General features: G+C 32.8%; 1 protein-coding gene across 2 annotated transcripts in view; it reads right to left on the bottom strand.

Annotated features, from left to right (window-relative positions):
• The window catches only part of LOC128858892 (uncharacterized), a 105322-nt gene that overhangs the window by 10876 nt on the left and 68146 nt on the right, over window positions 1-26300 (bottom strand). For both annotated transcript variants that reach the window (XM_054095455.1, XM_054095456.1), the window contains exons 2-4: window positions 9244-9632; window positions 2844-3016; window positions 1399-1515 (exon numbers count right to left, since the gene is read on the bottom strand). In XM_054095455.1, coding sequence (XP_053951430.1) covers window positions 1399-1515; window positions 2844-3016; window positions 9244-9359 — 406 coding nt within the window. In that variant the 5' untranslated portion in view covers window positions 9360-9632. The remainder of the gene's footprint in view (window positions 1-1398; window positions 1516-2843; window positions 3017-9243; window positions 9633-26300) is intronic.

Below are 26300 nucleotides of genomic sequence, written 5' to 3' on the forward strand. Positions count from 1 at the left end.
AAGAACAAACGTATTAAATATCAATTTATTGCAAAGGCTTAACAGTCATAGTTATCGATTTAAAAAAATATATTTTCGATCAATTTGTGATATACCGAACAAATTAATTTAAAAAATATCGAATTTAAAGTCCAATTACTCAACGCATTAATCAATATATCGAAACAAGACATAATAACAAAAGTTGGTAGAAATGCAAATTCAATTACTACAAATAATCGATATATTGTATACTAGCCTAATGCAGTAAATAAATAACGAATCCGAACATTTTATAGAAAAAAACAATTTAGTATCAACTCTTCGACAATATTTTTTATAAATTATTAAAATTCATTAATTTATGGAAAACAATTCAATTTCAAATCAATTCCAGACAACATATAAGAAAGGGGTGTATAAAATATTAATTTATCGACATCGCTTTTTTAGTGCAAAGGCTCATCAGTCGCAGTTATCGATTTAAAAAATCTTCAATCATTCAAGTAGTGGCGAAAATTAAAATCAAATGGAATTATCGAAATGTATCGATTTATTCAGGCACCATATAGAAACAGGTGTATAAAATATTAATTTATCGTCATTGCTATTTTAGTGCAAAGGCTTATCAGTCGTTGTTTTCGATTTAAAAGATCTTCTATCGTTGAATTAGTAGTGAAAATTTAAAATCAAACGGAATTATCAACATTTATCGATTTATCCAAGTACCATATAAGAGGGATGTGTATAAAATATTAATTTTTCGACATCGCGTTTTTAGTGCAAAGACTTATCAGTCATAGTTATCGTTTTAAAAAGTCTCCTATGGTTAAATTAGCTGAATTAGCAAATTAAGCTGTTAAGATTGGAATAATAGATATTGAAATTAAAAAAAAATCGATCCGTCTCGATCGACAGAGACACTCGTTCTCTGCATAGTTTCTCAGAATTTCTTACTAAGTGCACTGCGACAAGATGGCCTAATTTTTTCTGTAAATTATTTAAGATCATAAAAACAGCTGTAACCAAGGACCTCGACTAGAGAGTGTTAATATTTTGTTGATCCTCTACATAAATCATGAATAAACATAGTCTCTTCCGAGATATACAGAATTTGGTAATTGAGTTTTTTATCGATAATAATCGACTAATTTGGTTTTGACTTCGGTCACAGAATATTATAGTTTATTTATTTCAAACTTCACTAATGTGTAACTTAGTTGATAATTAATTATCGATTTATTAATCGGAATAAAATGTATCTATCTATCGACTTACCTTAAAACTTATCGATTGATATGTGCATACCACAAACAGTTTCCATCATAACACTCATCACTATTAAAGACACATCACTAGCGCACTAACCAACACGCTCAACCAACCTGGCACACTGACGCAATCCACACTCACACTCACCTGTAATGACTTTCTTCGCCAACGATTCCGTACAGAATGTCTGTCGTTTAAGCGGGTAGCGTATCGCTATAAATCGTTCGATCGTAAAACACACGGCAATGTAAATGGAAATATATGCTACAATAACACCAACAACAACAGCACGCAGAGTAGCATTGACAAAAGCAATGGCAGTTGATGTGCCATTGGGACGAGAAAAAAAGAAAGAAATGGGGGAAGAGAAAAGACCATATTAAGATATTAAGGCAGTGAAAGTACGTGAGTAAATTGTATTAAAAAAGAAAGAAATAAAACAATAACAACAACAACAAAAACAAAAACAAATTGTGAATTGTAGGCATATGAGTAACTCAAATTGGTTTCGCCACCTCAATAAATTCAGGCTTAATTCTGATTGAAGCACAAATTTGTGCGCATAGATGAAAATGGGGATGGTAGCGCTTCTTTAAGTGCGCCAATTAAATTGGCAAATTTTCAACTGCAGAGGACTTATAAGTGCTATTCCTTATATCCTTAATCACGCTTGCGAGTGCTTTTTCTGCTCATTTCTTTGGCTTAATTCGCAAAAAGCGATAAAGATAAACTAATTGATTTTCATGTCCAGCGTATACTTGGTTTTTTTTCTGTACATTCTATTTATAGGGAAAACTAGTTAATGAAGTAAAGTTAATTGATATTCCCAGCGAAGTAAATACTAAAATATATGGAAATAGCAAATGCTAAAAAATGCTAACAAAAGCATACAATTTGTAAGCGAACCTCTTAACGGAAAGATAGGACAATTCTAGTAATCATCTACTGCTGCCAAGTAACCTTTGTAAGCAAAAATGAGAGTCTCTTTGAAGAAACTCTGTTACGAAGAAAGATTTGAAATTTCTAAACCATAACAGAGTTTTTAACTATAGTTAAATTCCTAGGGAAATAAGTTAATGCGGCGCTACGTTGGCTGATTATCGTTAAAAATCGAACGTAAACCGAACATAAATTCCCCCGGGTGGTGGTGCAGCTACAAAAAAACTCAATGTTATATAGAAGTCGTTTTCCGAAAACAAAGGAGTGACTTGATCGCTTCTATTTTTTCAGCCTCATTAGGCCATGGCAATTTCGCTGTAGAGCAAACCGCTAAAATATATCTTTGAATAAGCGGCAATTGAGTAGAAATCAGATATCCTAATAGCGTGTTTATAATGTCTTTTGCAGGCCTTTCAAATTTTTCAGAAGGACGGAAAATTAATTAGCCATAAATCACAGTGGAGACCGCCACGTCAAATGTTCCTTTGAAGAGCTCAAAAGACTTAAATATTCATACCAATTTCGTATTTTCACCAACCAAATGCAGCAAATTTTAGCAGCTCTTACAATTCACCATTTTTTCAATTATTTTTAATCCATTATTGCAAAATCTAATTTCTAGTTTTCATACACGTGCTCACCATCGCACTTACCACAAGCATCACAAAGCCAAACCACGTAGCCATAGCACTTCCAAAAGATCTCCACATGACGCTGCACATAATCATAGTGTTTGAGAGATAGCAACAATGCCATGGTGAGGTAAATAATGTCGGTGATGGCGAGGGCGGTGAGGTAAATATTTGTTGTGCAACGCATGCGCTTTCTAAACAATTGGGAAAAGAAATAAAGAATATTGATAAAAAGTGGGAATTGAAAAAATTAACAATACAATTAATTAAATCTTAAAGGAACTTATGGCAATTTTTGTGGAAAAAGGAATAAAAAAATATTAAAAAATGGGAATAGAAACAAAAAATTAAGAAATGAAAGTAGTTATCTAAAAAAAAAGTAGTAATAAATAGGAGTAGAAAAAGAATTAGTAAGAAATGGGGGTAGAAAAAATTAATAAGCTATATCATTTAAAGACACTTTTGGCAGGTTTTATGAAAAACTAAATAAAAAATTATTAAAAAAATGGGGACAGGAAAAAATTAGTAAGAAATGGGAGTAGAAAAAATGGCTAAAATATATAAATAAAAGACTCTTCTGAGAATTTTTTTGAAAAAAAAAAATAAAAAATTAATAAAAAAAAATAGGGACAGAAAAAAATTATAAAGAAATGTGAGTCGAAAAAAAATTAGTAAGAAATGGGAGTAGAAAAAAATTTGTAAGAAATGGGAGTAGAAAAATTTATGAAATATCATATTTTATTTAGCACACTTCTGGCTATTTTTATGACTTTTTTCTGAACAATGAAAATTAAATGTTATAGATGATTGATTGCATTGTATGAAATTTTTCATAAAATTTCTCTTTTTGCGTATGTATTAAATTTTGTTTCAATATGTAATATTCTATTAGATACTTAACCTGAAATAAAATCAAACTTCATATATTTTTTGTTGTGCTTTTATAGGGAATCCGGAATGTGTGAAATTGAGAGCATTTTTTAAACATTTTTTTTCATTACTTATTTGATGCTGATTATCATTTAAGTATTTATTGATATTTATTTTTATTTATTTTATATATAATTTGTATTTTTTTTTTTTGTTTTTACTTTATTTGTACTGTGAACGTCTAGAATTGTTCGCAGGTGTACTATGCGGGAAAATAAAGCGATCGTTTCGAATGAATAAAAATCACTTGTAATTTGCTTGAATTTACATGAAGTAGAAATACTGTCAAGTTGACAGCTGAGAAATAGTGATGGCAACCCAGACATTTAGTTACATTTATTTATAGGTTAATTTCAAAGATTATTAATCAGACGCGAGCATGTACAATAAATAAATATTCTTCAAATATTTTACGACTCGCAGTATTGGCGATGGAGGCCCTTAGTTGAACATAATTTCATTTGAGAGAATTCCGTAAATTTTAGTCTTCTTAGGTTGAATTGGGTTAGATGAGCTGCTTTTAAAAATGATTTAAAGGAGCAACAAAGGCGCGCTGTGGTGATGAGGCATGATTTCTCTAGCCATAATCCTAAAATGCTCTTACTTTTCATTTGAAAAGCCTCACACATCAAGAAAACTTAATAACTCAAATAATGCTTTAGGCACCAATCAAAGAAGTGAAAAAGTGGAAAATTAAAAAAAATAACTTAAAGCCAACAATTTTTAAATTTCACTAGTTTGATTGTATTTATAACCTTTTTCCAATATTTATATCATTCGTATGTAAATGATGCACATTAAATGAAGTATGACTTTTTGTAAATTTTATTTTATCTCATTTGATTTTAGTTATTTATATATTATATATATATATATATATATACAGTGAACGGACAGTCCTTATAACCGGACAGCTCCAATAACCGGACAAATTTTGGGTACACAGGTTTTTCATTCATTTTTTCATACAAATATCATCCTAATAAACGGACACTCTAATAACCGGACGCGGACAAAGTACTTCAAACCATTTTCATAAAAAAATTTCTCATAAACGGACAAAATTCAAAAATATCACAAGCAAGCTTTGTTGTTCATTATAAAAATGAAATAGGTGATTCCCCTTTTAACATGTATGCACAGATTCAAGTCCTGTGTTTTAAATTAAGAGTAGTTTTCCATTCAGTTTGTTAAGTCAGTTGCATGCGAATGGTTGCGCTCAAAGTTCGTAATAATATGGCGCCGAAAAAGAAGGTACTTTCTATTAAAGAAAAAATGGAAATTATTAATGTTTTCGAAAAAGATAAATTATCAGTACGTGGAATTGCAAAAAGGTGAAGTACAGTGAGCCCAAAAATTTAATGGTAGGTACACGTTTCTTTTGCTTTGAAAGGTTCAATATTCAATAGGTTCAATAAAGAAAAAAATCGTTCTAAATGGGAGTCTGGAGTTAATGTTCATCAAAAGCGAAGCTTTCTTAAAGAAGGCGGCTCTGAAATAGACAAGATGTGTTTTAATTGGTTCGCTAAAGCTAGAAGTCAAAACATTCCGATTTCTGGTCCCATTTGGAAAGCAAAGGCAATAGAAATTGCAGGCAAACTGGGTGTACCTAATTTTAATGCTTCAGATGGATGGTTAAACAAATGGCGAATAAGGAATAATGTTACTTTCAAATGCGTATCTGGTGAAGCTGCAGATGTAAGCCAGGATGGTGTCGAACAGTTTAGGACAAAACTGCCATCTCTGTTGACCGGTTACAAGCCTCAAGACATTTAGAACGCTGACGAAACTGGGCTTTTTTTCGTGCCTTATCTGACAAAACCCTCGCTCTTAAATCCGAAAAATGCACGGGCGGTACACTATCAAAGGAAAGACTCACAATTTTGTTCTGTGCTAACATGGCTGGAGATAAGGAGCTGCTTTTGGTTATAAGTAAAGCAGCCCGTCCTCGATCTTATAAACATGTTCCAATCGCAAAACTGCTAGTGGATTGGAAGTCTAATAAAAAAGCATGGATGACTCGAGAAGTAATGAATGAATGGCTGCAGCAGTTCAATCGAAGAATGAAAGCCCAGAATCGAAAAATTATCTTGTTTTTAGATAACGCGGCTTCTTACCCAAAGGAATTAAACTTAACCAACATAAAAATTATTTTCTTGCCGCCAAATACAACGGCAGTTAGCCAACCCCTTGGTCAAGGTATAATCCAAAATTTTAATACTTTGTATAGAAGCTTAGTTTTAAAACACTAGTATTGAAATGTAAAGACTTGTACAATATACTTAATCGATATATGTACATATATGTATTTATATGCAATACTAAAGTATTCAAATATTCTTTACTTCCAAAAATTTCTTAAATAAACTATGTACAATACAATTTATATATGTGGTATATATTTTGTGACTTCATCCCTTATAAGCGGACATCTCCCATAGCCGGACAAAAACACTGCGACGGTGAGTGTCCGGTTATAAGGAATTTCACTGTATATATATATATATGTATATATTACAATATATTATTTTATTTTATTGCTTTCCTTTTAATCTGATTTAACTTTTCCTTTTTTGGATTCTTTTGAATTATTTTACTTTATTTAATTTTTCTGATAATTTTTATTTTTCTATTTTAATTTATTTTTATTATCTTACATAAATATTTTTAATTTGTTGTTATTCATTTCGACGAGTTCTTATTTTATTTTTAAATATTCGTTGTACTTATTTAATTTAATTTTAAACTACTTCATTTTTATAAATTTTTTTTTTATTTTATTTATTTTTGTTTTTCTTTTAGTTTATTTCCTTTTTTATTTATTCATGTCAATGACTTATTTCATTTGTAATTATTTATTGTACGCACTTTATATTATTTTATATTCAATTGTGAAGTATTTTATTTTAAGGGGGTAGCCTGGTTTATAGGGTCAAAAAAATTAATTTTTTTTTCGTTTTAAGCGATTCCTAATATATTTCAGAATATTCACACAAAGTTACAGAGCCTAATTCTCAATATTTCCGTAGATACCCGTAGATACAAAGCCGAAGGTAGGCGAGCGTTAGGTAGTTACGCTGTGGCCAGACAGGTATAGTAAAGGGTCCGCCATATAACTTTACGGAATTAAAAGTGCTATAAAAAAGAAACTACTTAATATTTTTCCAAACAGTTTTTTTTTATTTTGAAGTACAATCCTTCTGGTTAATGATGGAATACAACTTCATTCATATGGCTGTCTCGGCTAGCCATGCACCATCCCATACGATCGGTCCAATTTTTCAACACATTTTCGATTGTATGCGGCTGCATTTCAGCTATGACATCGCGTATGTTGGTCTTCAGTGCATCAATTGTTGCTGGTTTGTTGGCATAACACTGGTCTTTGACGGCACCCCAAAGATAATAATCAAACGGCGTCAAATCGCAGCTCCGAGGCAGCCAAACGATATCAGAATTTCGGCTGATAATGCAATCTTCGAAGACAGTGCGCAAAAGATTGATCGTAGCATTCGCTGTGTGGCAACTATATTAGTTGGAACCAAATGCAATATTTTCCAGCGTTCTTTGAGCGTATACACAACCATTTTCGTTCAGCGGAAGAATAAAACTAATTTTCTGTCAAATCAGATGACAGCTAAGTGTTACCATTCTTCAAATAATACCTAGTTCAAATCCGTAACGATAGATGGCGGGCCCTGTACAAACTTTATCTTCTTTTCTCGACTTTTCATTTTTATGATTTCTTTGAATTGGCGTACATGAATGAAAAAAAACTAATGAACCTTTTGAAATGAATCATAACTTGTTCCCTTCAGTATTAAATTCTCTTCTATTTGAACTAAAAAATAGATAAAAAAAAATGTTTCAAGATTTTTATACCAAGTTGAAGCGAATTTGTTTTTATAATATAGAAAGGCATTTTTTTTCCAAAAAGTTGAAATTTTGGAATTTTTAGCTTTCTCTCAGTTTTCTTAGTTCATCTAGAATAAAAAATCATGATAATTAGAAATCCATTTGAATTTTTTGCTTTAGATAATAATTACGAGCTGTATCTTGTACGCCAGTTGAAAACTCCAGCGTTGCAGCGCTCTACTAATTTCTATGTTAAACATTTTTTTCAACTTATTTTAACCAGTACAAAAATTTTTTATACTTTTTAAATGTTCATTAAAAGATAGGAAAAACTTGCAATTTTTAGACCTCATAAACCAGGCTCCCCCCTTAATTTATTAATTTATATTTATTTAGTTGTTCCTATTACCCATTATTATTATAGTTTTTAGTTATTGTGTTTACGTCATATTACTTTATTGTATTAAACATTTTATTTTTTATTTTATTTTTATATTTTTATTATTACTGTTTTCATAGTCAATTTTATTAACATTTTTTTATTGTTTCTTTATATTTTATTTTATTTGATTTTATTTCTTCTAATCTTATTTCATTTGTTAAGTGTTTTTTAATTATTTTATTGTTTTTTTATTTTTTATTTATTTACTTTAAATTCTTTTTATTTTACTTTTATGTATTTATTCATTGCTAAAACTTCTTATTTTATTTTATTTCCGTTAATTTGGATTTATTTGATACATTTATATTTAATATTTATTTAATTGTTTCTATTACCTCCCATTAACGCAGAAAGTGGCGATGGATAGGTCACACACTAAGAAAACGCCAGATAGCATCACGAGGATGACACTTGACTGGAACCCGCAAGTTAGCAGAGGTCGCAGTAGACCAAGAAACACTTGCAAAAACAACAGCACAGAACCGTGTAAGATGGAAGTGTCTTGTCGAGGCCCTATGCTCCCGAGAGGAGTGAACAAGGGGAAAAAAATTACCTCCCTTTATTTAATTTTTATTAGCTCTTATAGTTGCGTCACATATTTGATTTTATTAGTTTTGTATTTTATTTATTTACTTTTTTAAATTGCAAACTTCATAAATACTTTTTAATTTATTTATATTATTTCATTTTATTTTACTTCATTTCACATTTCTGCCTTTAATCTTATTTTAATTAATTAATTTGCTCTTATTATATATTTATTTCCATGACTTATTTTATTTTTTAATATTTGTTTGTACTTTCTATCTTCTTCTTTCATTTTTTATGTAATTGTTATTTTTTAAATTTTATTTATTTATTGATTTATTTATTACTTAGTTATTTATTTATTTACTTATTATATTTATTTAATTATTCATTTATTTGTTGATTTCTATTACCACTCATAAATTAATATTTATAGCTATTTTACTTAATTTTTTTACTACTCTTATTTTTCTTTTTTTTATATATATTTTTTCATTATATCAATTTCATTAATATAAATAGCTTGACATCTAATTCGCTTTGACAATTTTGCATTACTATTAACAAAAACCATATCAAAATTCTATATTGCATCACAATTTCCTACTACTTCCTCTATTTGCAATGCTGTTTATAAATAATTTTTGTCCTTTTTTTCGTACTCACCTGGTCAGCACATAAATGCTCATAGAATTTCCCAGCAATCCGATCACAAATACACATGGCACCAATATGCGTTGCACCACATGACGCACTGCGGCCACATCCGCTGAACTGAACATTTTTGGTGTCTAAATTATTTTGTTGTTCCATAAAATGTGGCTGGATGTTGTTGTTGTTTTTGCTATATTTTGCGTTGGTAACCACTTTTTCAGGTATGGTTTTATGGTGTAGTGATTTTCACAAATGTTTCCTTAAAATAATAGGGTTTTGTTATTACTGCGTTTAATAGTTGCTAATGGGAAGGTAAACGTTGCGGCAACATGTTGCTAAGGCGGCCAATGGTTTAGTGCGATGTTTTTGGTACGCAAATTTTTGAAGTTTATTTTAAAGAACTAGAAAGAGAGAAATAATGGAATAGGGATTAATATGAAGGAATTTTAGAACTTATAAATTAAAGAGCTGAGTTATTAAAAGAAATAATTATATATAATTGGCGCTTACACCCTTTTTGAGTATACCAACCCTTTCGCTTACTGCGGCCGAATTATTAGCTTCATTAAAAATTTGCTCAAAGAAAGAAAAATGTATATGGCTAATAAAAGCACTGAAGCACTCCATCAAATATGTAAAAACTGTGTAAGGCATAGATTTCACGAAGAATTTATGATCTTTATCAGCAATAAATTATAAACTGCTATCGTCGGCTCCATCAAAATGAAGTCAATGAAGAATGAATTAATGAAATCGAGCCTAATCGGAGTCCTCGAAAAGAAGCTGAATCGGAATGACGTTAAGACGCCAACGTAAAGGCACGAAAGCCAAACCCTCTTGGGTTGTAAGGAGTAATGTTTAAGCTCTGTTTTTTTGATTATTAGAGCGTTTGGAAAACCAATTCGTTTGTGTGGAGTGGTTGCTTATTGGTCTCGCAAAGCAGTTAACCTTATTTAGGTTACCGAGATAAACGACGTAGTATTGATATGAACACTATATATTTATTCAATTTACATATTTTTTTACACCCTATATATGTAAAAAAGTAAAAAATAGTGACGCACTGAACTTCAGCCCAATTTATTTGCTACTGAGGTGAGTCATTTGGGTTTATTTTCATGCTGTTATGAGCGGATATGCATTTCTTGATATCTGAAAAATTACATCAAACTAATTATTGAAAACATGAAAACTGTTTATTTTAATTCAATCACAAGACATTTTTTGCAATATAGACTATAGTAGACTATTCCATACATTATTTTTATGCTAACAAATTGCATCTGTTACAAAATCCCATTTATCATGTAAACATCACACAACTGCGAGCTCATCGATTCACCTATCATACATTGCAAAGCGTCTTCAATTCCTTGTTTAGTAATTTATTGTCAATCAAAAAATAGTGACTGTAATTGATTGTATAGTCACGTCACTCATATCACATCATGGTCTGAAAAGATAAGGTGATGCCGTGGACATCACATCACAGCATCAACACTTGATCTGATCTCAATCGCATGATGTCATGCACGTCACATCATAACCTCAACTCTTGATGTGATCCCAATCACATGATGTCATACACATCACATCATAACCTCAATGTGATCTCAATCATGTGATAGCAAAAATTAAATTCTTCTTTCCACTATTACCTGACAATCACATCACTCAGCTGCCTAGTCCCACATAGCCATCGATGGGCATGTGACAGCCAATTTTTTTTAATATTTTTGCTGATTATTTTCATTCAGTCGCCTCCAGATGCACCATGTAATTATTATTTAACACGTTTCTATCTACATACCTATATTCGATAAATAAAAGTTATTAGACAAATAAGAAATTGCGCTCAGAAACCCAATATCGCATGAGAAATATATACTTCACGTTCGGCAAAACAGGTGTGTGAAAATATTGATGCATTTGAGTTTTTGTTTTTTTTTTTTTGTTTTTAATTATTTTGCTCTGCACACATTTTAGCCAGCTGAATTACTGAAAAATTTGAAATTGGCACATCGATTCTTAGTGGTCGAAAATTAATCAGGTTGCCACTTTTATTTACTTTTGCCTTCATGTTTATGCTAAATGTGAAGAATTTTGATATTTTTATTTATAAATTTTATATGCATATGTACATACGTAATACTGTATGCAAACAAATTTTTCTCACTTTTTTTACATTAAACTGAATAATATTTGTTTAAAGTTTTTATCGAAGTTTAAAAATGCATTAAATTTGATTTACACTTCAGGCATACTTACATAACTGCATCTATACAAACATACATTCACTCACACACACGTATATATACACACATGCATTCATGTGTTTATAATTTTGTTAAACGTTAGAAATGTTTGTTTATAAAAACTTTTACCGTCAAAAATATTTCAACGCAATATTTAGACAAAATTTTCTGAGCAAAAAATTTGCTCATGATTTTTTTTTTCTACAGTTTTTCTGAAAGCTATGATAAGCAAAGTATAAACAAAAAAACTTTGGATTGCGTAATTTTTGTATACAAATTTTAGTAAGGCACTGTGCATCCAATTTTTGTTTTTTTTTAGCAACTAATCACCAAAATAATTTTGTGTAAATTGATCGAAATTATATTTATTCTGTCAAAGAAATAAGAAATTAAAAAAGTTTTTCTTATAGATTAATAAAAACATGAAATATCTTTCAATATTGCCAAAAAATCTGGGTTTATCAATTCCCCTACATATATTGCAAAGTATTTTCAGTTTTTATTTCATGATTTATTGTCAATAAAAAATTAATGACATTTATTCGTTACCCATTTTTTCCTCGTATTTTTAAAGTAATTTTTCAAGTAATAGATGAGTTGAAATAAAATCCTATATTTTCCACGCTAAGCACATTCAAGGCTAGCGCAATTGAATCTGCATATTCGTAATTCAGTCAGCAGCGGTGCTAAAATACAATTTGTCAAACCATCTTCAAAGCGGCGGTAAAGCGCTTATGCCTTGCGATTTTTGTCCATATTCCAATATCTCACTTACTTAATTATATCATGGCGACCCTACTCAACAATGCGTCTAATTTTCTTGAGACGCTTCGTAAACAAAATTCTAATATTATATTTTAATAATCTTATTCAAAAGTTTTATATTTTTAAGGTGGCAAACCTACTGAAAAAAATAATATTTAAAGTATTTCTAAACTTAATGGAAGCATTTGATGCGCATATTCCAGCATCCTACTTTTTTGAATAGATGGCAATCCTATTTAAAAATATTTCTGTGTCGAAGTATTTAAAAATATTTCTGTATCGAAGTATTCTTAACCCTTAACTGGTATCGTAAATTTGACTAACGAAACTAGTATCGTGGGGGCCGCGCGGCCCCCTATTAAAATTAGATTCTAGGATACAAATGTCTACAATTTTTTTCAAGAATTATTTTGATAGGACAAATAACAAGCTTGTTTTATGAAATTAATAAGTTTTTATTCATATACTTCTTTTAACTTATTTACTACAAGAGATCAAAAAATTTGGACAATTTTTTGGAATTTTTTTCTTACCACTATAAAAATAAAAAAAACTATTATTTCGAAAGTCTTTAGCTAACATATGTATGTTTTCTTATTTCTTATAAAATCAACTTTGAAAAAATAAACTAAAACATAAGTATTTCAACGTATAGTGGGGGTATAGTGGGGTCAGCACGGCCCCCGCAACGTACGTAGCTCCGCTCTGGTAAAAGCTTCAGCGCCGAACGTCCGACACCCGCCGCGTGTCGCGACGTAATGAGATTACCCAAAATGGCAGCCGCGTACTATGCGTAGTTTTTAAGAAATTCAAAAAAATAAAACGCGTGGGGTCTGCGCGGCCCCCACGATACCAGTTAAGGGTTAAATACTTTTCGTTTTATATGCATATTGTAATATACTTACGCTTGCGTAATCAAATAATTTAATTTTTTATATGTGGCAACCCTATTTACAAATGATCAAGATTCAAGCAATCAAAACAGATTTATTTTCCATCCAATATTCTGATATTTTCTTTAACTGCCTCATTTAACTAATATGAACTTTTTTTTAATTGCCAACTCTAATTTAAAGTGTTTCTGCGTTAAGGTGTTTTGAAGTAGGTTCTTTTTTGTGCCCATTTGCTAATATATATATATATATAGGGTTTTTCAGTAAGAGCGTTTCGTTCGGAGTCGGCTTGAAACTGTAGGTCCCTCCATTTGTGGAACAACATTAAGACGCACACCACAAATAGGAGGAGGAGCTTGGCCAAACACCTAACAGAAGTGTACGCGCCAATTATTTATTTATTTATTTAACTACCACATTTAATTATTTTTAACTTTTTATATAGGGGGCAACCTTAATTTAAACTAATTATTTCTGCATTAAGTTGCTCTAATTATTCTTCTGTTTTTTTTTTGTTGATTCCAATATGGTAATATATTAATTTACTTACATATTTAATTAAATTTAATTTTTTTATGCGTGGCAACTCGGTCTAAAGATAGGTTTAAATTAAAGCAATCTCGAACAGTTTTCGTTTCATACCAATATTTTAAAATATTGTTTTGTTACCGCATTTAAATTTAATTTCAATTTTTAATTTAATAAAAGTGGTAATTTAAACTACTTCCACTTTAAAGTGTTCTCATATATATACGTTTCATTTAATACATATTCTGTAATAAAATAATGGCAACGCTATTCACAAATATCTCTAGATTAAAGCGATCATAAACAGTTTTCGCTTTTATGCCAATATTTCAATGTATTATTTTACTATTATATTTCATAAGTTTTATTTTTTGTATAGGTGGCAACTCTATTTAAATCTATTTTTGGTATAAAGTGTCCTTAAATACTTCTTGTTTAATACCCATTTTGTAATGTAATAGTTAACTTAAATATTTATTTAATTAAAATTTTTGACAGGTTTCATCCCTATTCGCTGATATGTCTAGACTAAAACGATCACAAGTAGCTTTCGCTTCTTACCAATATCTTATTTTTATTATTTAAAACATTTAATTAAGTAAACATTTTAAATAGGTGGCAACTCTTTTTTAATTTATTTCCGTGTTAAAGTGTCCTTAAATAGCTTTCGTTTAATACCCGTATTGTAATATACTCGTTTTATTTCACTAACGTATTTAATTCAATTAATTTTTTTAAAAGGTTCCACTTCCAAACTCATGTCATTTGATACCAATATTGTAACATATAATATTTGTATATTTTTTAAGAAAGCGCAACTTTAATGCGTGCAGGAATAAAATTTTCGCACTCCCGTATTCGGATGCAACAAAGTGCCAAACTTTTAAGTGAATCGACCCAATATGATATTTCCATACACAAACATATGCAGGTTGAATTTTTATATATTCGCATAGATTTAACAGGCATTTCGTTTAAAAAAATGTTGTATATTATTAAGCGCAATATTATTTAGACTAATCCAGGAATTCAGTTTCAGTTTATAGAATAAAATGCATTTACCTGTTTTAAAAATTAATTTTCAAAAATTTTTTTGTAAGTAAGTTGGCTTGAGTTGTTTTTGGGTATTTTCTAACGTATACTTAAAATTTTCAAAAACATATTTTTTTTCTCAATATAATTTTAACTTTAATTGATTTTCTTTCGGCCCTTTCAAAGCACTATCGTAAAACTTGAATAGTTAACCAGACAGGAATTCTTCCTTTCTCTCTTTTCGCTCCTTAAAAGCTGCCCCTTTTGAAACACTTCACTTTTCCCTCTGTTGCACTTAATCCTTTCGTTGCTTTTGTGCTTGCCCATATTAATTTATCTAACACATATGTTCTGTGCCAATTTCTGTTACATGTGCCATTATTTTGCCATAAAATGTTGCATCCTTTCTGGCAAAGAATGTGAAAAGAAAAGGGAACAATGCTGTGCACTAACTCCCCCAATGCTTCAACTCTTTGCTTGCAGGTATGTGTGTGTTTGTGTGTATTCACTTTCTTTGTTTTCGTCACAAACAATATGTGACTTACTTTCCTTACTTTATGCGCCTGTTTATATGCTTCTTAGCTTGTTTTTAAGTGGGTTATTGTTTTTCTTATTTTTGCTGCTGTTGTTTATTTGACTTAAGGTTTTCTCCTGTTGTTGTTTCTGGATGGCACAGCCTTTGTGATGCTTATGGTGTTGGCAATATTTGTCTAATAACAGCAACATGAAAAGCCAACAGCCAACAAAGAGTGCAAAGAACATTGGCTAGCATTCATAAACCGCACAATTTGTGTAACTTTCTGTTGTTTTGCCATCAATGTTTTTATTATACGTGTCCGACAGAGGCCAAAATGGCGTACTTAGTTAACATACACATACATACATGCGTATATAACAAATTGGGTTGTTAAATAAGTTGCTTTTCAGGCTGCGTTGTTGGAAAAACAGGCCGTTGAAGGAAAAGACTTTCCGTTTAGTTGTATGGTATAGCCTTCTTTGAGGCGGAATCATTTTGCGACAACGTAATGAAATAATTTATCAAATAAACTGTGGCCAATTTAGCATCGAAAGCTACCTCTGGCAGCACACGTTCTTGGTTCTAGCCGAATATCTCAATATAAACTCCTCACTAAAAGCTTTAACATAAAATTTCGCTTTTCTCGAGAGAGAATTTCTCTTTCCTCATTTTTCCATAAATAGTCCCTTAGGAAATATGAAATCTTAGAGTAGTACGTTGCTAAAAAATTTTCTTCCACTTACTTCCTCGCTTCAGCTTTCCGCCTATAGAAAATCATCTTTCAGTCTTACTTTGTATATTTCACTCCCCTATAAATATGCAGCCCTGTAAGCCTGACCATTTTTGGTGATAGTCAAGCTGCGATCAAAGCACTGGCCTCAACGAGCGCCTCATTTCAAGATGTGTTAAAGAATGCAGGTCATTCTTGTCATGTCACTCTCGCTTATCCAACAACACAGAACCACAGTTTGTTGGGTCCCCGTCGACTCTGGAGTGAATGGAAATGAAAGAGTGGGCGAGGAAAGGTTCTAGACTCAACCTTCAGCGAGTGGTAGAGGGTCTAAGCATTCCTATAAACTAACTGTTCACTGCGATTAACTTGAGCGTAATCGCGGAAACCAATAGAAGTTGGTCTTCGATTACTAATTGCAGGGTCTTCAAAGGCCTCTGGCCAAAACTGAATCTTAAAACGAGAAAATGTCTGCTTGGACTCAACAGATCGACTATCAGCGTCCTCACAGGTCTTATAACGGGTCACTGCACTATTGGCACCCTAGCCAGTAGAATGGGTGTACCTCACAATGACTTCTGCAGGAATTCAAGAGATGAAGAAAAATTGAGTTGGTACCACACCTCCTACACTTCAAAGAAACCGAGCCAAAGATCTTGGCGATTATTTCTTTGAAGTGGCTTTTCAAAGTGGCTTAAGCAACTTAATTAGGATATGGAAGTCAAATACAGGTATCACAATGGGACTTAGGGCCACCGAGTTTCTTGTCATAGACAAGCAACCTAACCTAAAGTATGTAGCTCGCAACAGAAAATGCGTTAAGTCCATACTTTTGCGCTCGCCTGTCACATATCTGCACCACTCAAACGTCTAATCAAGTGGTACATTGAAAGGTACTCTACTTATATCGGTACTCGCTTTCCCCTCTCTTTATCACCACTCTATCTCACTCTTACCATCACTCTCTCTCTTACCTTCAAGCTCATTACTTCCTTGGACCCAGTTTTACACAAGCAGGACGTTTTTTTAAACCAGAAATCACGTAGAATAAATTGTGAGCTTAGTGAACCACACGATCCTCATACAGAATTTTAAGGCTCAGCCTCATTGGTCCACCACCAAGAAAGCAATACAATCTTTTCACAATAAATGATTGACGTTGGTGTATCTTTTGCTAAATTTGTGTTTGTATTTGTGTTTATATTTCTTTCATTTGTTCTCAGCAAATAGACAATTATTCCCAGTTAGTACACAGTTATCCAAATTCAGTTACGCTAAAGCTTATTTGTTTGTTCGCCTAGCGTTTGTCTGCACTTCTCACCCGGCTTATAAAGTGGTGCAATGTACATGCACCCTGATTCCCACACAATAGCAAGATTATTCACAGAAGTCGCAAATTGTCCGGTGCTATCTCTGCTCATGGTGAGCTCGCGAGTGTCCATAAAACAATGTAGACTGCTATATGCAAACGCTCTAAGGTGTGTTCTTCTGTACAGAGCACCTCTCTGATCTGATGCAGTGGATAAAACTTCATACGCACGCGAAATGAGATCCTTGTACAGGCTTTGCGGTAAAAGAGCTTGTAGCGCGTTCTGAACTTCATCAGAGAAAGCAGCGCTTGTAATATCTGTGCTTTGCCCAATTGAGTGAGTCGCCAAACAATGAGGGAAAGTTGTTGGACCGTTCGCTTGCTTCCTTCTGTTGCGAAGTTGGTTAAAAGGGAGGCAGTATTTCCCCCTTACGCAAATGTTGAGAGAGCACGGATGCTTCAAATTTTGTTTACATAAATTCGAACATAAAGGCGACCCACACTGCACCTCCTGTGCAAATGGGGTTATTGAAGATGCAGAACATTGTTTTTTGCCTGTCCGCAGTTGGAAACCGAAAGGGTTGACTTGAGAAATACTTGGACGGTTCAATAAGTACCCGTGTTTGATGGCGCAGGGCGTTCCTGTGGGAAGTTGGTGTTAGCATCGTATACTACCATCTATCAAACGACGGCAAAACCAATTTCAGACTGATTGATAAGTTAGTTTGGATTTGGCAGCTATTCTAGTAAGGGGTGTTTCGTTATTTTCGCTTAAATGGAAAAAGAGGAGTATCGTTTGGTAATTCGCTTTTTATTTATGGATGGGAAAAATGCGAGGAGATAAAAGCAAAGTTGGATGCTGTTTATGGGGGCATTTCGCCATCTATGACCACAGTTAGATATTGGTTCAACTAACATGAAGGCGGCCCATATTGCACTTTCCATGGCAATGACGGTATTGAAGACGCAGATCATTGTTTTCGTCCGTCCACAGTCTGAAACCGAAAGAATTGACTTGAGAAATAAGGTAGGAAAACCAATTCATGTTAACAACCTGGTTGATTTTATGCTTGAGTCAAAAGAAAACCGGTCCACTGTTTGCAATGTAGCAAATAAGATCATCACAAAGTTGCGTCTCCGCAAATTTTCGTAGAGAGGCAATCGGCCGCTCCCCCTCCGCGAGGTTTTATGTACATACCTAGCGGTAGCTCCACGGACAAACCGAGATGCAGTAGGGGTGGATTTTTAGTGCAGTGAACCAAAAGGTAAGTTCCACCCTTCGGCTTTCAATGATTTGTGCCACTTCTACAACAACAAAAAATTCACCCAAGCTATACAGCCCAAAATAAGAAGTATGCAACTAAAAGTTATGCCACTCACACACACCGAGTTATATCTCCACCACAACTTCCCACTGCTCTCTGCTCTTTCTCTTTTTCCCGCCACTCTAACTCGCCACTTTACGCTTCCTAAGCTAATCAAGTTTCATAGTTCCAAATAATTCCATTCCTACTGGGTTCCAGTTCGCATTGTGCCAATTTAAAGAAAGAAAGAATATTTGTAGATATATATAAATATGTGTGTAATGATCGTCTGTATGTGTATTACATCTTTCACGCACAGTTTTCTACGCCATTCGACTCGTCTTAAATACTTCATTTTACGACCCCAGTCGACCCAGTTGTAATAATTGAAATGAAAAATTTCCTATTGAAACATTTACATAACAACCTTTGCCGTCATGCAAGCTATAAACATTCAATGCCACACACATATTTGCCACTTGTCTATGGCGCATTCCTTTCGCATTAAGAAATGAGAATCCTTTAATTAAATAATTCCTTAGTTGAGAGATTGAGATGGCGATGAAATGTTTGTCGCTATTGTTATAAATCAGCGGCGGCGTTGAGCAGCGACAGCGGCAACAGCATTAAGCTCAACTACGATAACAAATATCGCGTAAATAACAACAAATGCATGAAAGTTATCAAAGACAAGAACCAAATGATATGCCGCAGTTGTCGCTGTCAGGCGCGCATTTGTCATTAAGCCAAATGTCATTTCTCCTACATCTACTCGTATTTACTTATGGGCTGTATAAACTAAAGCTAAATACGGCAACAAATACATATGAGCGAATGTGGATATGTGTACGTGTATGTGTGTACAATATTTATTCGTGCACATGCCCTTTCATAGATAAAACTATATCATGTGAGTTGATCAGCCATGAGGCAGACAACACTGTGCGACATTGAAAAGAGCAGAAGAAGCATTGGGAAGAAACCCAGAAGTAAAGAAATTTCCTGGAGCCGCCATCTGTATGTGATATTCTGCGTTCAAAAGATGCTCACTTTTTTGACTTGTATTAAAAACTTTGTAAAATTTAGTGGGCTGCAAGTAGGCCGGTAGATGCAATATCCTTTTCAATATTCTTTTTTATTTATATAAGAAGATAAAAATCTTTTTATTTCATAGACGGATTTTGGGCTCCCAGTCATTGCTTGCAAAAAAGTGCAAAATACTTAGGTTATGTTAGCCAGGTTGTTTGTCTAAGACAAGACACTCGGTGGCCCTCAGGCTCACTGTGATACCTGCATTTGATTTCCATTCCCTAACTAAGTAGCTTAAACCACTTAGATCTTTTCAAGAGGGTAACTAGTCACTCCAGTGAGTTATTTTGTAAATTTCCAAGGCCTTTAAAGAAATAATCGCCAAGATGTTTGGCATTGCTTCTTTGATGTGCAGGAGGTATTGTACCGATTCAATTTCTTTTACATCTCCTGAACTCCTGCAGAAGTAATTGTGAGGAACACCCATTCTACAGGGTAGGATGCCAATGGTGCAGTGACCCGTTATAACACCGGTGAGGACGTTGGTAGTTCATCTGTTGAATCCAAGCAGACATTTTGTTTTTTTAAGATTCAGTTTTGGCCAGAGGGCTTTGAAGACCCTGCAGTTAGTTATCACAGAGCAACTTCTATTGGTTTCCGCGATTACGCTCAAGTTAATCGCAGTGTACAGTTCGTTTATAGGAATTCTTATGCCCTCTACCACTCGCTGAAGTTCAAGCTCAGAGCCTTTCCTCGCATACTCGTGCACTCTTTCGTTTCCCTCTACTCCAGAGTGGCCGGGACTCAACAGAGTGTGGTGCTGTGTTGTTGGATAAGCCAAAGCGACCTGCTGCATTCCTTAACACTTTGAGTTGACACAGTGTCTTGTTCACCCCTTGACTATCAACAAAAATGGTAAGGTTTGCCGGAGGTGAGCCCTCAGTCTTATCGACTTTGTCTGCTGCTTTGTCTATAGCGTAGATCTTAACTTGGAGGGTAGCGAGAAAGGTATCAACATTTTTTCCGATAGTCAAGCTGCGAACGAGGATCTGACGGTGCAGATGCAAATTGGTCAATTCATGAAAGAAGGGGATTCAATCTCTTTGGTATACAGGTAACATTTCTCTGATCTGGGTTTCTAAATATACATAGGAACTTAGAGGGAAATGAAATTGCTGATGAGCTTGCCTGGAATCGACTCAATTAATCTCAGAGGTCGTCTACCCAGCCATCAGCATTTACTTGACTGTTGTTAAAGGGGAATAGCAAAACTTATTTCTTAGCAGAACGTAGATCAGATGGAACTTTCAGAGAAAAAGACTGTTGACCACTTCTCCATAAATCTTCGTGTTTGGCAGTCAGGCGATTAAGGTCACTGGGTGCTCCTCTCTTCGACAGCATGGGGCAGTGCTCCAGCCTAAATCTCAGCAACTTTTTGAGTTACATCAGCAGCTCTGGTTGGCTGTAGATACCTGCCCGTTTGCTCTGTTCCCATTTGAATTTGTCGCACAGTGTCATCGTTCACTCGTTCCCATTCCGCAAGTTAGAGTCTTCTTCATTCATTGAAGAACTTACAGCTTTGCTGTTGATTAATTAGCCAGAAATATGTGTTCGAGAATGGCCTCGTTGGGTAAGTATAATAAATGCATACGCAATTTCGATAACACATCACTTTGAGATGTGCACATCAGAGACGCAAATGCGTTTGTATGTTTATGTATTTAAGGCATATACCTAAATAAGCACAGAAATGTAAATAAACTATGAAGAACAAGTAATTGGCATTTGTGCAACTTGAAATTATAGCTGACAGTTGAACGAATATTATCATAAAATAGCTACGCTCGCAGTAATTCGTTCATGTGTACAAACACACAGATGCAAATATAAAGTTATCATATTGAAGTAAACATATTTGCTTGAAATTTCCGTTATGTAAGTATGTATTATTTATGTGTATTACAGAGGCATACGTATTTTAATGCAAACTCTTTGCTTTTCTAGCAAAGCGCTGAAAATTGTAGCCTGTCCAAAGGGCACTGTTTAAATTGCAGTCGCCAAAACTTGAATGGCTTTTGAAATAATTTAGTGGCACTTTAATGTAAATTGTATAATAAAAATTTGGTAAAATATGATCAAATATTTTTTCGCAAATATTATGCGCTGTATGGACTTTGTGACTGCTCGGTGAGCGATTCCGTGACAAGTGATTCTTCGAAAAATTTGTTTATTTGCACGCTTGAGTATAATATCAAACTAATTGAAAACAATTTTGATAAAAGTTTATAATTTTGAGATTGAAAGTTTTTAAGAAATAACGAAAAAAAAACAATTAACTAAAAACTAATATATATAACAGCTTTTTCTAAAAATACTAAAAAGCGACTTCAAAGAATTTTTATAATTTTCAAACAAAATTTTTTATTAGTATATTTTATCCAAAAAAAATAAAAAAACCTTTTTAAAAAGAACTGAAGATACTTCACTTTAAAATTTTGTTTAATTTTCACATTTTTGATAAAAGTTTGTAATTTTGACATTAAAAGCTTTTAAAAAATAACGAAAAAAACAATTAACTAAAAAATAATAAAAAAATATACAATATATAAAAATTTTTTATAAAAATATTAAAAAGCAACTTCAAAGAACTTTTATAATTTTCTTCTCAAACAAAATTTTTTATTACTATATTTTATCCAAAAAAAAATTAAAACAAAGCTTTTATAAAAGTGTTAAAAAGAACTGAAGATACTTACCTTTAAAATTTTGTTTAATTTTCTTTAAAATGAAGTAACAAATTTTTGATAAAAGTTTATAATTTTGAGACTGACCTTTTTTTAGAAATAACGAAAAAACTATTGTAATTAACTAAAAGTCTTAAGAAAAACCAATTTAACAGTTTTTTAAACAAATGTTAAAAAAAATACTTCAAAGTATTTGTTTCATTTTCTTCTAAAAAAAATGTGTTTATTCTTTATCCAAAAAAAAATTAAAAAAAACGCTTTTTTATAAAAATGTTAAAAAGAACTTCACTTTAAATTTTTTTTAATTTCCTTAAAAATTAAAAAAATAATTCCAAAAAAAAATGTTAAAAAGAACTTTAGAAAGGAAAATGCAATTAACTAGAAAATTTTAACAAAACAGATATAACTTTTTGTCTACTGTTAAAAAAAGTACTGAAGATACTTCACTTCAAAAAAATGTTAATAATTTTTTTGTAAAAAAACTTTTTTATAGGTATATTTCATCATAAAAAATTAAAAAAAAAAATTTCTGTAAAAATGTTAAAAAGAACCGAAGAAACTTCACTTCAAAAAAATGTTATAATTTTCTTCTCGAAAAAAAAAATTTGTATAGGTATACTAGCGAAAACCCGCCCGTTCCGCTGGTCGTCTTTAAAAAAATCTAGATTAATTAATTAAATTAAAACGAAAAATACTGTGTGTTTTTTATAAAAACTCTCGCACATGAAAAATAATGAAAGAAGTTTTGAATAGTAGTAGCAATTAAAAAACGTTTGATGTGATTTACTTTATTACTTTTTTTATTGTAATGCTCTTTGGTATACAATATTCTTCGTTTTTCCATGCGTTGTTGAATAAATGAACAATACCGATGGCTTACCAACTCTGGAGCATAAAACATAAAGTTGGCCATAAGAAAAACATGGGTATTCTAAATCAATACCACAAATTGATAAAGTTTGGCCTTGTGACTTATTAATAGTAATCGCGAATGCAAGGCGAACAGGAAATTGAAGACATTTGAATTCAAACAGCATGTCCGATGGTATTATTGGTATTCGCGGTATTAAAACGTCTTCACCAGAGTATTTTCCATTCAAAATTGTTGCTTCGATGACGTTATTCATCAATCTCTTAACTGTTAATCGAGTGCCATTACATAGTCGTGGTTGATTTATGTTTCTCAACATAATAATCATTGCTCATATTTTCAAGTTTAGCATGTGCATAGATGCGCTCCCCTTTACACATAAACAACAACATCAATCGTATGATACATACACTTCGTCGTGTACGAAAAAGCGGAGAAGGAGAAGAGAACTGTTATACTCCCCTCCGCTTTAACCCAGCTATGTGTTGAGGTGCGAATGACTTTTTTGCGTGAAGTCTGATATAAAATAAGTTCTATTTACTCTTCTTAAATTTATATAAACTTTTCCAGGCGAAGTAAAAAAACTGACATATATTTGCTTCAACCGTATATTTGTGAGTACACAGGTAATACGTAAATATATGAATGATATAGGTAATATCTCATATTAGCATAACCTTTCTGCAAAAAATTAAGAAAACGATCACCAATCACGCCGGCAATGATACAATGAATTTTACACTATAACTTACTTCAGATTAACGTTTATATAATAAGCGTATATGTAACATTTGAAAATTTTTTTTTAATTTTTAATAATAAGTGGTCTTCCTCTTCCTCTTCCTGTAGCTATTCCTTTTCCTCTTCCATCTCCCGCTCCATCTCCTTTCTTTATCCCGGAAACGGGCAGTAAAAATTACTTCACTTAAAAGCTTTCATCAACAGCTTCCATCTGATACCCTTATTGTACAAACACATCCAAGAGTACCTTGGTGCACCTTTTCGGCTACATCTCGAGACCCTGGTCACTCAGAGATCTAAAAAATACCCTGTATTAAAGCACTAATCAGTAGTTTTGATTTGATACCCACAATGTAAAAACACATCCTAGGGTTACCCGGGTCCTCGTTTTGGCCTTCGGCAGCGCCACCTGGTGGCGAGTGGAATCAATAAGCATATTAGACTAACCTTCACCGTGGAAAAATATATATATATACTAAATTTCATAATAATCGGCCCAGACACACACGACCAAAATGTATTCAATTCTAATGAATGCTATGTGCGGTACAAAAAATACGTGCGGCAAATAGCAAAAACACACTCACTTAACCGACGCACCACACACACACGCGTTATCGGATTTCAACCAAACTTCACAGAAACCTTTGCCAAAGTAACACCAACAATGTGTGAAACTTTCATTGTGTTCCTTAAACGCCTTGCTGAGATTACCGGAGACAAATGCACACTTTTTTTCGGCTTAATTTTTATATATGTATATAGATTTTATCATAAATAATTAATAAAAAAAGGGTTTTAAAATTTTTTTTATACTTTTCGTCTCAAAAAAATTTTTTTTGTAAGTATATTTTGTCCTAAAAAAATTTAAAAAAATATCTTTTTTATAAAATTGTTAACAAAAGAACCGAAAATACTTCAATTTGGAAACTTTTTATAATTTTCTTCTAAAAAAATGTTTTATAAGCATATTTTATTTTAAAAAATTAACAGAAATAAAGAAGTAAATTTTTATAGAAATAATAAAAAAATAATAATACGTGCAGGAAACATCTCCCTTATCTGGGTTCTTGGGCACAGGAATATAGAGGGAAATGAAATTGCCGACGAACTTGCCAAGAAGGGGTCGACAGAATCGGTTTTAGCTGTCCCCATCTTAGACATCGGTGTCCCCTTGACCATGTAGGGAAACTACACAATTACTTTCTAAAAAAAGCGCAGACAGATGAAGGTATCATGTACTATTGCGAAAACACTATGGCCTCAATGCGATATAAACAGAACGCTTAAGGTGATGGGAATCCCCCGCCATACAATTTCCAAACTCATTGCGGGTTCACTGGTCGCTGGGTGATCAGTACTCATGCGGAGAAGCTTGGAACTCCGCACAACCCCTACTGCAGATGCTGTGGGGTTCTTGCAGAGAAAGAGACTGAACGCTTTTTCTGCAAATGTCCGACTCTGGCGGGTAGGCGCTTGAGATTCCTTAGCATGCCCTTCGGGGATGACTTGAAGAAATTCTCCAGCCTAGCTCCCTTTTCTCCCCTCCACTGCACTGGATGGCTGTAGACGGTGTTCTCTGCCCAAAATTTTTCTTTGCACAGGTACGTAAGTGCTACTTCAAGTGTGCCTGGGGTTGGTTGGTTGGTTGGTTGGTTAGAGTGGAGATTCATCCTGAATCCAACTAGCGCTTCCGCACCATTTTGTTGCCACATCCTCTTTGTGCCTGGGGTACTCTTGCCATCTTAACTACCTACCTAATAAAAGAACTGAAGATACTTCACTTCAAAATTAATTTAAAAAAATAAAAAACAGAATTTGTTTAAACATGTTAAAAAGAACTGAAGATACGTCGCCTAAACAATGTTTGTATAATTTTCTGTTAGACATAGACGCTCCCTCGAGTGCTCACGATCCACCCGCGGCCAGAAGAATGTCTCACCTACTAAGAGACATATCAATCTTGAGCACGAGCGCGATGCAGATTAATTATTAATTACACTGTGTGACAAAAACTTCTCTTTATGCTCTGACCTATGAAAAATTAGTTTTCCGGCCATAAGTTCAGATTATGAGGGCAATTTTGCTTTTACTTGACGAGGCTTGTATTTTGATACAAGTCTCGAAGAAGGTAGATTTTTACTGTCACACAGCGTTATCAAGAATTAATCTTCTGCATTTTGGTTTATTTATTATTATTATTATTTTTTTTTTGTTTTAAATAATTATAATAAATCTCATTTTCCCCATAGTTACTTTTTGAAGTTTGGCAGCCATCAAAAGCTGATTGTAATTTAGTATTATAAAATTTTATCGCTATTAAAACTTTGTATTCACGTGAAATCTGTGAA

This window comes from Anastrepha ludens, chromosome 3 (genome assembly GCF_028408465.1).
Source record: "Anastrepha ludens isolate Willacy chromosome 3, idAnaLude1.1, whole genome shotgun sequence".
NCBI lineage: Eukaryota > Metazoa > Arthropoda > Insecta > Diptera > Tephritidae > Anastrepha > Anastrepha ludens.